Consider the following 15,743-nt stretch of genomic DNA (forward strand, 5'->3'; position numbering starts at 1 on the left):
AGGAACAAGTCGTATTCTTTGTCGGAAAGCTCCTTGGTCAGAGTCTTGTTTTCAAAAATCGTCACCACAAACTCAGCCACCACTTCTTGATTCTCTCCAATCAGGTTGAAGACGTTTTTGTAGAAGTCGATCAGCGCCCAGAGCGAGCCACGGTTCCTCCTGATTTCGATGGACCTCCGAAGGAAGAGGTTCATGAATCCTTGGCTCTCGAGGTTCTGTGGCCGCTGCTGTTCGACGGTGATGGAGGTGTAGTGGGGAGACTTTTCGGACACGTACCAGCTGGTGGAGGAGCGCAGCACGGTGATTTCATGGCCCCGGGCGTGCAGCGCTTCCACCAGGATGCGCATGTTCAGCCAGTGGCTCCCCTCGATGGGGTACACCAGGATTTTACCCCCGTCGGAGAGCGAGGGCAGGGAGCAGAGGCTCAGGAGCACGAGCGCTGAGAGACCCATCCTGCAAAACAAAGACAGAATTTCACTCCTGAGACTTCAGAACAAGTCTGTCTCAATGCCTTACAACAACTACTGATGTACTGATGTACCAGCTCTTTAAGGTGACCGTTTCAAAGCTCAATTGTGAAAAGAGTCGGATCTTCTTGTCAGTCAATTTGACCCAGAACGAACACAAGAATCCGTTATTAAACTCTCACACTAAAAAGAGGCAGTCTTTTGAACGGCTCTTTGAAATGAATGGATCACAGACTCGGTTCCCGAGAAGAGCAATTAATCCCATCACTAACAACAAATAAATCGTATTTCTTTAAAGTCAGGTCAAAATGAAGTTACTGTCAGCTGTTTTTTGTCAAATTTCTTGTCAAGTTGTTGACAATCAATTCCAACGCCTCAAGCTACAATAGTTTATTGCACAAATTCCTAACAAATAAAAACTTCTTCTGTCAACACTTTTGCCCACAGTTTCCTTAAACTCTATTTTGTTTTTTCAGCAAAGTTTTTTTGGTTACAAATTATTTTGGGGGAATGAGATAATTTTTTTATACATTTTTTGAAAAAATACAAAAACATTTTTTAGAAGAAATATAAAAATGAATTAAAAAAAATATATATTTGCTTTTTACACCACACATTATCTCGGGGGAATGAAAACATTATGTATATGTTTCATCAAGATTTTTTTTTATTATATTCACCCCCCAGCAGTTTTTGTCTGATGTCACTTCCAGGGTTCATACTACTTTTGTCCTAAAGTCTGTGTACGTGGAAATGTGTGCTGAGAGTCAGCAAATTGTCTGAGCTACAACACTGAGTGAGGACGTAACAGTGATCTGCTATATATGCAGCAGCCTTATCCACTGGAGCAAACAGCCACATCGAGCCGGGCTTCATGAGGTCATTGAGGTCAGGTCTATGCACAAGCGAGTGCCATGAGACTCCGACTGATGCCCAGTGGGTTTGGTTTGAAACCCGGCCTCATAATGTGGCAGGTGTGTTTTAGCCTCAGATGTGGTTATTTTTTTTGCCTAGAAAATAAAATGCGTTGAGTTTAATGAGTGCATTGAATGGATCACTCGTTTCCAGCCTCTGACGGGGGAAAGTTCATTACTAAGTAAGTAAACAGGCACAGAGGTGCCCAACCGAGGGTAATGTTTTACAGGTGTCTGTATTAGACAGAGTGCGGTGCAAGCTCACAGTTTTAGATCCCCAAATCTGATAAGTAAATGAGAGAAAACTGCAGAATAACCACACATTACGCCTGTCTTCTCAAGAACTCAGAAGCAGCATTACATTGCACTTTTTTTCCATACATGTTTGACGTTATAAAAGATGTAAAACCAAGACTCACAAGCCCAAAAGCCTGAACAGATGGCCTTTAAATGAAATGACAGCATGACGACTCCAAACATGTGTACACTGACCGTGCACCTTGAACATTAGGGCCATAAAACGTGTGGTGACACATGCATTGCTTGATTGTATTGTGAAGTTAAGTGTTGAACATGATTTGCAAACGTTTTATTTTCATTATTTGGTTGATGTGCTTTTAATTAAGGACTGCATTTCCTCCCATTGCTGTTTCATTACAGTTTTCCCTTTGCCCAACTCCTCATGAGAACAGTTCAGTAAGCGATTGAATCTTTGAACATGCCATTTCCTGTCACGCAATGAGAATTGCATAATTTGATGGGAAAAAAATCACAGATTACTGCATGCAGTACTATGCAGACACATCGTAAACCTTTCTGCATGTTCAAAGATGAAAGTAACAACATTTGCTTGTAGCCTCACTAGACTGCAACAACTTAGCATTCTGATAATTCTTGCTCTGGTTTGACACAAAAGTTGGAAAAATGTCAAAAAAGTGATTCTCACCTCCGATGTGTGCCTCTCTCTCTCGCTCTGTCGTTGCGGTGGTCACACAGCTGCTGCATGTGTAACTTTGGTGTCCTTTTCTGTAAATATGTGCAGGATCCAGCCACCCCTTTCAGCTGTGAAGACCCTCCCCCAGCACACTCACTTGTTTTCCTTGTAAATCCAGCACCGCGCCAGCATCTGGATATGGTTCAGAAGCATTTGCCTTGAGAGCAGCGGACAGACTTCTATTTTAATTTTTTTTTCGAGCAGTGGAACAAATTTAGTATGTTTTAAATTAATTAATCATACACACATGAGGAAAAAAAAACACTGTCCATCTTATTACAAAGCATTTATATCAATTTCATGAACTCTCAGGCTAGTTTTCTTTCACTCCTGTGACATTATTCCTGAAAAGTGACCCTGTAAGTTGTGAAATGTCCCCGTAAACTCGTCCTTGTGAAGAATCGGGCTAATGAAGCCTAAGCGTAAATTCAACCAACTAATTTCAGCACCACCCACCTCCAGCCATTGATCATGTCTGCAAGGGTCGTCCCTCCACCTTAACCTATCAGCGCAGAGCCACACTTCATCATCGCCCTCTGACCCGTGTTTAATTCTCCAGCGTTCATGGCTCGTCCACTTCCCAGCTGTGCTGCGACCCGCCTCCACCCCTTCATCACCACCAGTGTCTAGACTTCGGGGGAAGATGTCCCTCATGCCAAGCTACCCATCCATACTAACTTTACTCCATATATTGGAAATGGTTTTCACTTGCCAGTTGTCGAAAGACGGGCTGCGTTAGCCACGGCATGTGTAAGGGACGGACTGGACAGACCAGTCCCACAACACGGGGAGGATGGAACGGGAAGGACATGACGCGCCACAGCCCTGACGAGGCCGGGGCTGCAGTAAGGACGGGCAGTGTCAGCGCCACGCAGGAGGATGGGCTAGTGTGACCCTCCATAGACTCAAACCATGTACGCAAGATACCAACTTCGTCTTGAGCAACGCTGTTGTTGCGCCAGTCGTAAGATTGGGCCCTGTATCATCAGTTTGTCTTCATACATGCAAATCTGTCGAAATTCGCCGTTGTGACCTCGGAAAATGCCATTTATGTGAATCGTGTAGATCTGCAATTTTAAAAAATGAGGGTGAGGAACCGCATGAGACATCGCGCTGACGCTGAAGTGAAAGTTATACCGCTTTATATCACGACAAGTGAACTTTTACTGCTTTTACTTCGTAGCTAGCAGCAGCGGCTAATGCATCAGCCTGCACAACAAAGTTACGGTGACAGCGCGCAACTGTGCATGAGACTGAGCACAAAACTAATCCAAGTTTTGTGATGCCTGTAGCTTTATATTTGACAATGGCCGCGTGAAACATGAGAGCATCTATAAGCTAACCTATAAAGCTAACGGATAGCTTCATTTACTGTGAGGCTAAATTGACCGAGCAGGTGCCCGTGGCTCTGCGCGCTCTGCGCTCGTTTGATCCGCGGTTGCGGTCAGTGAGGAGAGGGCTGACCTCTCCAGGAGGACCGTGTGGTCAGTGAGGAGAGGGCTGGCCTCTCCAGGAGGACCGTGGGGTCAGTGAGGAGAGGGCTGGCCTCTCCAGGTGGAGCGTGTGGTCAGTGAGGAGAGGGCTGACCTCTCCAGGTGGACCGTGGGGTCAGTGAGGAGAGGGCTGACCTCTCCAGGTGGACCGTGGTCAGTGAGGAGAGGGCTGACCTCTCCAGGTGGACCGTGTGGTCATCACAGATATGAGCGGTTCTGACGTGGTTTCTGCTGATCAGAGATGTGAACGTTGGCAAGTTTGCTAAAACTGAACGTGTCCAAAGAGACTTAACTATTCAATATTGCCAAACCATTTGTAAGCTTTTAGTCGCCCAATGTAGCCAGAAAAAACTGATACCATTTTAGTTTGTATGGTATAGGGTGGCATATTCTGCAGTGTATGTTATATTTCTATAAATAGTCAATACAAGTTTAAAATCTTTATTTAAAAATCGAAAATGTAACAATATTTGATCCTTTTTTAATATAATTAAAAAAGACAGTATCTTCTGATGTACAGACCCTGATTTGGAATTCCACATTATGTACAAATCCTTTACTCTGTTACTCTGTGGTGAAACTGAAGCCATTAGTAGAACTACAGTTCTAAAACAAAATGAAAGTTTAGTGTTGAATCTATATAGTTGTCCATCATATGCACTGCAAAAAATTGATTGTTTGAGTTAATTAATCATAGAATCTACGTGTCCCGCCGCGGCCCCGTGAACTGGCACCTTTTTCACTATATCTGTGTTTGCATGTCTGTGTCTTATCTTTGCCACATCATTCATGACATTTTTAAATAAACTATGAAAAAAAATGCTTTCTTTAACATACTGTATGTTTTTATTTACTGAACTGAAATTCAAAGGAAATCAGCATTTCATCGAAGATATGTTTTCTGTTGCATCGTTTTCCTGCTTTGGAACATCCAGCAGTCGTGAAAACATTGCTTTACCATTTCCTTATTTCTCATGGTTTTTGTTCTTGCTGCTGTTGCCTTTCATTTCTTTTACTGCCATTCTTTTGTTTTATGTATTTATTTTGCCTTAAGCATATTTTTGCATGTCATTAGGACATTTATTTGAATATTCCTAGGTAGGAACTCTTTTTTTGTTATGTTATGCTTTAGTATGATGCACACCCCCAAGCAAGAAAGACACAGCATGGCGTGTCAAGGCCATTGATTTAAAGGTTCTACAAGTGTCTTATCTTATATCATTGTTCTAGGAAACTTGTCTGTGCATGTTTTAGCAGCTACAATTGATCCTTTTTATATAATCCATATGACAGTAAAGATGTGGATCGTTATACAAACTATTCCTTAATCATTGTCTAATCAGTCTTGGATTTCGTTACTCTCATCAGCCATTGAACAAGATATTTACATAACATATAAAACATTGCCAGAGTTGTCAGAAACACAGCTAGTATCGTCGCCATCACGTCCAGTGAGTGATAGGCGTACCACGGCAGCCGGTATGACTCTGTGCGCAGATGTGGCGCCCCCTTGTGCCTCATGACGTACTCCGTCCAGAAGACGGCGTTGTCCAGAGGCTCGATTGGTTTGTCGTGATGCAGTTGCGATAGCTTTAGCATGTTTGATTTGTAAGGCTTTTCCAGGTCTAATAAGTTCTTTAGGGTTGCTACTAGCGTCTCCGTGTCCAAGGTTGTGATCTCGACGTAATCTGCCGCCCCGCGAGCTTTCAAATGGATCATGTTGTCGAACTGATCGAATATGAGAGGGATGCCCAGTATCGGGACAGCGTGGTAAATAGCTTCGTAGATACCGTTTGTACCGCCGTGTGTGACAAATACTTTGGTTTTGGGGTGTCCCAGCAAGTCGTTTTGGGGCATCCACTTCACCAGCTTTGTGTTGTTCCCGAGAGAAGCAGGTTTTTCTCCCAAATGCCTCCATATGACCTTTTGAGGGAGGGCCGCAAACGCGGATGCAACAATTTCAGACATTTCGGGGCCCAAATCACCAAGCAGAGTTCCCATTGTCATAATAATCACACCGTGCTCACCGGAGCTTTGGACGAACTCTTCTAAGTCCGCCGGCAAAGGCTTGGAAGGCTTTCCCTGGAAGCCCCCGATGTACACCACGTTCGGCATCGTCGGCCGCGGAAACTCGAAGGTGAAGTCGACTCTCATGAGCCAGATATCCCCTCCCTGCATGAGTGACATAACATCAACGCCTGGCCCGAAGTAGCGATCGCACACGGCCTGGTACGGCGGGTTTGACACAAAGTGGAACATATACACCAAAATCCAGTGGTAAAAGACGTTTGCCAGTCTTTGGGTGAAGTCCATTTTGTCCGTGTATTGGGAGAAAAGCTGCGGGACGTAGGACAGAGGAGAAGGAGCGATTGCAAAGTGCGCCTCGCCGTTGAAAAGCCAGCGTGCGTTAAAGACTGTAGGAAGCTTTAGGTAATGTGCCAGCAGGACCCCACCTGGAAACACAGGATCAGTCAGGAACAAGTCGTATTCTTTGTCGAAAAGTTCCTTGATCAGAGTCTTGTTTTCAAAAATCGTCGCCACAAACTCAGCCACCACTTCTTGATTCTCTCCAATCAGGTTAAAGAGGTTTTTGTAGAAGTCGACCAGCGCCCAGAGCGAGCCGCGGTTCCTCCTGATTTCGATGGACCTCCGAAGGAAGAGGTTCATGAATCCTTGGCTCTCGAGGTTCTGTGGCCGCTGCTGTTCGATGGTGATGGAGGTGTAGTGGGGAGACTGTTCGGACACGTACCAGCTGGTGGTGGAGCGCAATACGGTGATTTCATGGCCCCGGGCGTGCAGCGCTTCCACCAGGATGCGCATGTTCAGCCAGTGGCTCCCGTCGATGGGGTAGACCAGGATTTTACCCCCGTCGGAGAGGGAGGGCAGGGAGCAGAGGCTCAGGAGCACGAGCGCTGAGAGACCCATCCTGCAAAACAAAGACAGAATTTCACTCCTGAGACTGTCAACAAGTCTGTCTCAATGCCTTACAACAACTACTGATGTACCGATGTTCGTGACTGACCGGCTCTTTAAGGTGACCGATTCAAACGGGATCTCAATTGTGAAAAGAGTCGGATCTTCTTGTCAGTCAACTGGACCCAGAACGAAGACAAGAATCAGCCCAACAATGGAATGGAATAAATCGTATTTCTTCAATGTCAGGTCAAAACGAAGTCACTGTCAGCTGTATTTTGTCAACCTTCTTGTCAACTTGTCAACAATCAATTCCAACTTCCAAGCTACTATAGCCATCCATGTTCTTCCACTTTTTTTTTTTTGCAGAGGAAATAACAGATGTTGAGTATAAATGGTGAACAAGAGAATTGAATGGAACACTCGCTTCCAGCCTCTGACAGGGGAAAAGTTCATTAGTTCACAAGTAAGTAAACAGGCACAGAGGTGACCAACCGAGAGTGTCTTCACTCAAGGACTTTACTTCTGTTTTGGTTTTTAAACAAAATACTAATGAAATGTACGTGAAAATGTAAACTTGTGAACCAAATGAACCCCTTTTTAACAACGAAAGAAAAACAGAAAATAACTTTTAGCTGTAATGGCTGTAATTGTTTTACAAATGACATTACCGCTCGCACTGCTACAATCACATCACAATGTTTTCCGTATGTGTTTGACGTTCTAAAAGGTGCAAAAACAAGTCTAAGATGCTCAAAAGCCTGAAGAACATGGAACAGAGGGCCTTTAAATGAAATGACCGCCTGCTATCTCCAAACAAGTGCACGCTGAAGTTTACCTTATTATGAGAAATTAATTGACATGTGAAATATCCCCCACACATGCGTCGCTTCATTTCACGTTTTATCTTCATTGTTCGCTCGATGTTTTTGTAATGAAGGACTGTGTTTCTTGTTTCCTCCCATTGTTCTTTCATTGCAGTTTTCCCTCCGCCCAGCTCCTCATGAGATCAGTTCAGTAAGCGATTGAATCTTTGAACATGCCATGTCCTGTCACGTAAATTGCAGGAAGTCATTTCCACAGTTTCACAGATTACTGTCCAGTCAACTATGCAGACACATCGCCAACTTCTCTGCAGATTCACCACATGCAAGTCCAAAGCTAAAGAAGTGTTTTGCGTTTGCTTGTAGCCACACGAAACAGCTACGACTGCACCTTCTTCTGATAATTCTTGCTCTGGTATGACACAAAAGTTGGAACAATGTAAACAATGTGATGCTTACCTCTGATGTGTGCCCCTCGCTCTCGCTCTGTCATTGCGGTGGTCACACAGCTGCTGCATGTGTAGCTTTGGCGTCCTTTTCCTTTAAATATGTGGTCTACGCAGGATCCAGCCACCCCTATCAGCCGCGAAGATCCTCCCCCAGCTCACCCACTTGTTTTCCCTCTAAATCCAGCGCGGCGCCGGCATCTGGATGTCATCGAAAATATGGTTCAAAAGGATTCGCCTCGAGAGCAGCGGACAAACTTGGGGGCCTTTCTCGGACTGCTGAGTGGAACAAATTTACTATGTTTTAAATTCATTCATTCATACACACATGGGGGGAAAAAACACTGTCCATCTAATTACAAAGCATTTGCTCATCATGTAATTAGAATATCATGAAAAAGTTCATATATTTCTGTAATTCAACTTAAAATGTGAAACTAATACATGATGTAGACTCATTACATGCAAAGTGACATATGTCAAGCCTTTGTTTTAATTTTGATGATGGGGGCATACAGTCCATTTTCAAAATATTCTAGTTTTATGAGATTTTTAATTTGGGGTTTTTACATAATAATCCAAATCACAACAAATAAAAGCTGTACATATCTCACTTTGCATGTAGTGAGTCGATCATGTATTAGTTTCACAGTTTAAGTTGATTAACAGAAGCGAATGCACTTTTTCACGATATTCTAATTAGGGATGGGCGATACCACGTTTTTTGGAATCGATACGATACCGATACTTTTGGGGTCATTTTTGTCGATACCAATAACGATACCGATACTGGTCATTTCATGTGGGTGAATGTATTTCAATCAATATACATCTCTAAAACTGGTTATTTTATGTAATTAACTGGTCAATTCAAATGATATTACTTTAACTGGTTAATTAAACAATACTAATGTGAAATTTAATACATTAACACATTTTTAAATTAATACTTAAGGGGAGACACTACAGGCAAAACTCAATTTTTTCAGTTTTCAGGTTTTGGGCCAACTTGGTCTCTGAACATACAAGCTTTCACCCGGAAACAGAAAAAATGCCTAATCTTCACAAGAACATGTTTAAATATTGCGCTGATTCAATGTTCCCCCATAGACTTAAATGGGAGAATGCAATTTCAAGGGCCTTTTTCTCAAAACACATTTTTCTGTCATTGTGGCGACACTATGTCCACGTCAGTCGGACCTAAAGACTTCAAATTTTCCAGCCTTGGACTGAACATTATTTGGAAGATTTTTTCCGAGGGATTTTTTATTATCTAATCCCTAAGCCCCATTTATTGAGTTTTGAATGTCAAAAATGAGGCGAAAATTATTTTTTTAAATAAATTTTTCCACTAAAAAACAGCTTATTTTAAAACTAAACAAGAAATCCAAAATCCCGTCTGAAAAAGTCTTGTTAACTCATTCATCAATAAAATGAAACCATAAATTCGAATGTAGCTCTATCCATTATTCAGATTTCGTCGCCGAAAAGACGGGAAAATTGGTGCATTTTTAGGCATAAAACACCTTGTTCTTATATGAAAAGATAAAATGACAGAAAACTTGCAATGTATTTTTTTCTCACATTTATGCCAGTGACCTACAGCAAAAGTTTCAAATTGATATCTGTAAATATACATTTTTTCCCTATTCACCTGCAGTGTCTCGCCTTAAATGACAAACAGAACCTAAGCCAGAATGATCAGCCTGGCTCAGTTCAATCCTTTGCTGTTGTGACTGTTTTGGCTCAGAACAAAGAAATAAATCATCCTTTTGTGTTGATAATTGCTGCCACGCCTTATTTTTAAATATGCAAATTAGTATGGACACTTTTTGCCCAATATCGATACTTAAAAAATAGCCGTTTGGTATCGATATATCAATACTTTGGTATCGATCCGCCCATCCCTAATTCTAATTATATGACGAGCGCCTGTAAATCAATTTCATGAACTCTCAGGCTAGTTTTCTTGCATTCCCGTGACATTACTCCTGAAAAGTGACCCTGGAGGTTGTGAAATGTGCCGATAAACTCGTCCTTGTGAAGATTCGGGATAATGATGCCTGAGCGTAAATTCAACCTGGAAAACAAATTTCCACACCGCCATTGCTTGTCCACTTCCCAGCTGTGCTTCGACCCGCCTCCGCCCCTTCATCACCACCACTGTCTAGACTCCGGGGGAAAGACGTCCCTCATGCCAACCTACCCATCCATACTAACTTTACTCCATAGATCGATGTCTAGTTCCTGGGTCTGATCACCAAAAATTCACACGACCAGTCAATGATTTGGAGACGTTTTTTTAAGGAATTGTTTTTTCTTTTATTTCAAGAACATTTACACGGTAGATTCTCACTGAAGGCATCAATTTATGAATGAACACGTATGGAATTATGATTTACACAGAAGTTGAAATCGATTCTCCAAAATGACCACCTTTTGTTTTGATCACTGCTTTGCATTTCAGACTTTTTTTTCCAATGAGCTTAAAGGGACTATACGGAGTTTAAACATGTTAAAATTGTGTATTTTCCTACATGTTCCAGCCATGTCCTAATGTGTAGAATGAGCTCAGACCTGTTCACCACAACTGCCTCTAAAATCCCTTACCATTTCCTTATTTCTTGCGGTTCTTGTACTTCCTACTGTTGCTTTTCATTTCATTAATTTAATCATGGGTGAATAATGAGAGCCAAAGACCAGTCTTTATCTGAGTGACAGTCCAGGAACAACTCCCCTGTTGCTTCTGTACATATAGTCCATTGTTGATAAGAAAAAAAAAAGAAAATATTGCATGAATATTTAGTGAAAATCAAAGATGAATGTAGCAAGTGAATTTCTCCATTGTGAGATCAATAAAGCGTATCTTATATCATTGTTCTAGGAAACAGCTCTGTGCATGTTTTAGCAGCTACAGTTGATCCAGTAAAGATGTGGAACATTATACAAACTATTCCTTTATCATTGTTTAATCAGTCTTGGATTTCTTTACTCTCATCAGCGATCGAACAAGATATTTACATAACATATAAAACAGTGCCAGAGTTGTCAGAAACACAGCTAGTATCGTCGCCATCACGTCCAGTGAGTGATAGGCGTACCACGGCAGCCGGTACGACTCTGTGCGCAGATGTGGCGCCCCCTTGTGCCTCATGACGTACTCCGTCCAGAAGACGGCGCTGTCCAGAGGCTCGATTGGTTTGTCGTGATGCAGTTGCGATAGCTTTAGCATGTTTGATTTGTATGGCTTTTCCGGGTCTAATAAGTTCTTTAGGGTTGCTACTAGCGTCTCTGTGTCCAAGGTTGTGATCTCGACGTAATCTGCCGCCCCGCGAGCTTTCAAACGGATCATGTTGTCGAACTGATCGAATATGAGAGGGATGCCCAGTATCGGGACAGCGTGGTAGATACTTTCGTAGACACCGTTCGTACCGCCATGTGTGACAAATACTTTGGTTTTGGGGTGTCCCAGCAAGTCGTTTTGGGGCATCCACTTCACCAGCTTTGTGTTGTTCCCAAGAGAAGCAGGTTTTTCTCCCAAATGCCTCCATATGACCTTTTGAGGGAGGGCCGCAAACGCCGATGCAATGATTTCAGACATTTCGGGGCCCAAATCACCAAACAAAGTTCCCATGGTCATAATGATCACGCCGTGCTCACCGGAGCTTTGGACGAACTCTTCCAAGTCCGCCGGCAAAGGCTTGGAAGGCTTTCCCTGGAAGCCCCCGATGTACACCACGTTCGGCATCGTCGGCCGCGGAAACTCGAAGGTGAAGTCGACTCTCATGAGCCAGATATCCCCTCCCTGCATGAGTGACATAACATCAACGCCTGGCCCGAAGTAGCGATCGCACACGGCCTGGTACGGCGGGTTTGACACAAAGCGAAACATATACACCAACATCCAGTGGTAAAAGACGTTTGCCAGTCTTTGGGTGAAGTCCATTTTGTCCGTGTATTGGGAGAAAAGCTGCGGGACGTAGGACAGAGGAGAAGGAGCGATTGCAAAGTGCGCCTCGCCGTCGAAAAGCCAGCGCGCGTTAAAGACTGTAGGAAGCTTTAGGTAATGTGCCAGCAGGACCCCACCTGGAAAAGCAGGATCAGTCAGGAGTAAGCCGTATTCTTCGTCGGACAGCTTCTTGATCAGTGTCTTGTTTTCAAAAATCGTCACCACAAACTCAGCCACCACTTTTTGGTTCTCCTCCATCAGGTCGAAGATGTTTTTGTAGAAGTCGACCAGCGCCCAGAGCGAGCCGCGGTTCCTCCTGATTTCGATGGACCTCCGAAGGAAGAAGTTCATGAATCCTTGGCTCTCAATATTCTGCGGCCGCTGCTGTTCGATGGTGATGGAGGTGTAGTGGGGAGACTGTTCGGACACGTACCAGCTGGTGGAGGAGCGCAGTACGGTGATGTCATGGCCCCGGGCGTGCAGCGCTTCCACCAGGATGCGCATGTTCAGCCAGTGGCTTCCGTCGACGGGGTACACCAGGATTTTACCCCCGTCGGACAGCGAGGGCAGGGAGCAGAGGCTCAGGAGCACGAGCGCTGAGAGACCCATCCTGCAAAACAAAGACAGAATTTCACCTCTGAGATTTCAGAACTGTCTCAATGCCTTACAACAACTACTGATGTGATGTTCATGACTGACCGGCTCTTGACCGATTCAAACCGGATCTCAATTGTGAAAAGAGCCAGATATTCAACCAATAATGGAGCTGGCAACATAAGTAAAAGCTTAAAGCACTAAAAATTGCCTTCAATCGATCACATCTTTGATATTGTGAGATATCCGGCTGCCATTGTTAAACTCTTACATTAAAAAAATGAGCCAGTCTTTTGAACAGCTCTTTGAAATGAATGGATCACAAAGACTCGGCTCCTGAGAAGAGCCATCACTAACAACAACAATGCAAGTCCTATCTTCTCTTATCTAACACCATTGAAATATAAATCGTATTTCTTCAATGTCATGTTGTGGGGCCAGCTGTTGGAGCTGCCCAAAAGGCACATTGCACCAGCCCTTTATGACTCCTCCTGCAGGTGGAAAGAAGGACGGCCTCACGATTAAACGGTCCTGTTGGTCTCTCTTCTGGACCGCTCTTTGTCTGACCCGTCAACTAAGACCTGTTTGCCATTGGAGACCCTACCAGGGGCATGAAACCCCCCGAAAACAGAGCTCCTAGGATCATTCGGGCGCTCACCATGTTAAGGTGGCGGTTCCAGGAGGGGGCTACTATGGCTTATTGCACAAATTTCTAACAAATAAAAAATTTGTTTTGTCAAAAATACGTTTTTGGGGTTATTGGAACACACATTGCAGTCCGTTTTGCAGTTAGTTATATGCTCTGTATGACGACAACGGTTTTATAACAAAGTGAACTTTTGACTTAAAGTGTCTAAAGTCTATGTTCATGAGAATTTGTGCTAAGAATCATCAGATTGTCTGAGCTACAATGCTGAGTGAGGATGCAGCCTTATCCACTGGAGGAAACAGCCACATCGAGCCGGGCTTTATAAGGTCAGGTCTTTTTTTTGCAGAGGAAATATCATATGTTGACTTTAAATGGTGAACAAGGGGACTGAATGGAACGCTCGCTTCCATTCAGGGGACTGAATGGAACACTCGCTTCCAGCCTCTGACGGGGGAAAAGTTCATGAGTTCACAAGTAAGTAAACATGGCACAGAGGTGACCAACCGAGAGTGTCTGTATTACACTGAATGGGGGGGCATTTATCAAGACAGTGCTAAACAGCGATTTTTCGATGCCCAAACCTAATATGTAAATGAGAGAAAGTTGCTTGAGTCAACATCAAAATGGCACGAAATGGTTAAATGTTAAGGAGTTCATCTCAGGCGCTCCCTGTGTGTGGATTTACGGGCATTCAAAAGTTCAGCTAAGTTTCGATTTTTACGAAGGAGCAGATTCCCCAGTTCTGCGCGGGCAAAGCACAACAAATGATCGTTTTTTTGAAGGCAGAAAGTAAGAATCAAACACCTCTCCATTTGAGTTGTGGGAGGGCCTTTTAATCGAAGCATGGCCTTGACCGCTGCCCTTTAGTTTGACGTCTCCAAACATGTGCACGCTGACCATGAACGTTCACCTCATTATTTTCTTTACTTGCCCAAAAATAGTAAACTTCTGGAACAAAATTATATCAAGTGTAAAGCAAATGATGGTGAATAAAGTTACATACGACGCAAAACATCTATTAATAGGCATACCACCAAAAAGAGCAAAACAAAGTGTGCAATATCTCTTCTGGATCTTTAGAATCACAGCATTAAAACAAATTACAAGGAATTGGCGATCAATAAAACTTCCAAACGTTAAGAACTGGCTCGAAACTAATGGTCTCTATTCAACCAAGACAGATTCATATAGTAACATAAAATAAATGAATAAATAATAATAATACAAAAGTAAATGTGTATATAGGTGTGTATATATAGTATATATTAGAATATACACATTTTAAGAATTAGAATCCCATGATGGGGAGTCCCTTTCCATTTTTTCCAAATACATGGCAGCTTTGATGTAGTATAAAACAAGGAATTATTACTTTATTTTATTTTATTTTTTTTGTATTTTATTTTTTTGTATTTTTTTGTATTTATTATTATTGATTTACTTTATTTTATTTTATTTTTTCTTCTCTAGCTATAATGTAGGAACTCGAACCACTGTCACAGCGCATCAGGTATGTAATAACTCCTTTTGTTTGTTGATTTTATTTGCTACACAAGGGGAGAAAAAAAATAAATAAAAGACTAAATATTGTGTGTAATAACAGAAATGTAAAAATGTACACATCTGAAATGTAAAACCACACAATAAAGTAATAAAAAATAAAAATAAAAATAAAGGACGTTTACCTTATTATGAGAAATTAATTTACACGTGAAATATCCCCCACTCATGCGTCGCTTCATTTCACGTTTTGTTTTCATCGACGTTTTTGTAATGAAGGACTGCGTTTCTTGTTTCCTCCCATTGTTTTATTTCATCGCAGTTTTCCCTCCGCCCAGCTCCTCGTGAGACCAGTTCAGTGAGCGATTGAATCTTTTAACAAGCCATGTCCTGTCACGCAGGCAATGAGAATCGCCGAACTTGCAGTAAGTCATTTCCACGGTTTCACAGATTGCTGTCAAGTCGACTATGCGGACACATTGCCAACTTTTCTGCAGATTCACCACGTGCAAGTCCAAAGCTAAAACACAACAAGAGAAGTGTTTTGCTTTTGCTTGTAGCCCCACAAGACTGCAACAACTTCCGTTCTTCTAGTATTTTTTAATAATTCTTGCTCTGCTATGACACAAAAGTTGGACCAATTGTAAAAAATGTGATGCTTACCTCTGATGTGTGCCTCTCGCTCTGTCGTTGTAGTATCTTTGGTTTCCTTAAATATGTGCCAGATCCAGCCACCCTTATCAGCTGCGAAGATCCTCCCCCCCCCAGCCCACTCACTTGTTTTCCCTGTAAACCAAGCACCGCGCCAGCATCCGGATGTCATGGAAAATACGAATCGGAGAAACGTGGGGCTCGATAATCCAAACATGCTTAAAAGGCGCTAGACCTGAAAATACTGAGAATTTCTCAAATCTTCTACAGTACTGTCCATACAGTCAGCTCCATAAATATTGGGACATCGACTCAATTCTTATGGTTTTCACCCTATAAATCACCACAA

At 42.8% G+C, this 15,743-nt stretch overlaps 3 protein-coding genes across 3 annotated transcripts in view; all 3 read right to left on the bottom strand.

The window, feature by feature from the left end:
- LOC306981521 (UDP-glucuronosyltransferase 2A1-like) overlaps nucleotides 1–2,378 on the bottom strand; it is a gene marked incomplete at its 3' end in the record, with an annotated part of 3,516 nt that extends 1,138 nt beyond the window's left edge. Inside the window, exons 1-2 of the mRNA XM_079581129.1 lie at nucleotides 2,328–2,378; nucleotides 1–453 (exon numbers count right to left, since the gene is read on the bottom strand). The exon at nucleotides 1–453 is cut by the window's left edge and continues 1,138 nt beyond it. Of these exons, the coding sequence (XP_079437255.1) occupies nucleotides 1–452 (452 nt within the window). The 5' untranslated portion in view covers nucleotide 453; nucleotides 2,328–2,378. The remainder of the gene's footprint in view (nucleotides 454–2,327) is intronic.
- A 2,825-nt stretch (nucleotides 2,379–5,203) lies between these two features.
- Nucleotides 5,204–6,793, bottom strand: LOC306981522 (UDP-glucuronosyltransferase 2B17-like; the record flags this gene model as incomplete). Its single annotated transcript, XM_079581130.1, has 1 exon — nucleotides 5,204–6,793. One exon carries the CDS (start codon nucleotides 6,791–6,793, stop codon nucleotides 5,204–5,206), a length of 1,590 nt encoding a protein of 529 aa, XP_079437256.1.
- Nucleotides 6,794–11,019: 4,226 nt separating this feature from the next.
- Nucleotides 11,020–12,609, bottom strand: LOC306981523 (UDP-glucuronosyltransferase 2A1-like; the record flags this gene model as incomplete). Its single annotated transcript, XM_079581131.1, has 1 exon — nucleotides 11,020–12,609. One exon carries the CDS (start codon nucleotides 12,607–12,609, stop codon nucleotides 11,020–11,022), a length of 1,590 nt encoding a protein of 529 aa, XP_079437257.1.
- Nucleotides 12,610–15,743: the final 3,134 nt, after the last annotated feature.

The sequence above is a fragment of the Gobius niger genome (genome assembly GCF_951799975.1).
Source record: "Gobius niger genome assembly, chromosome: 22".
Classification (NCBI taxonomy): Eukaryota; Metazoa; Chordata; class Actinopteri; order Gobiiformes; family Gobiidae; genus Gobius; species Gobius niger.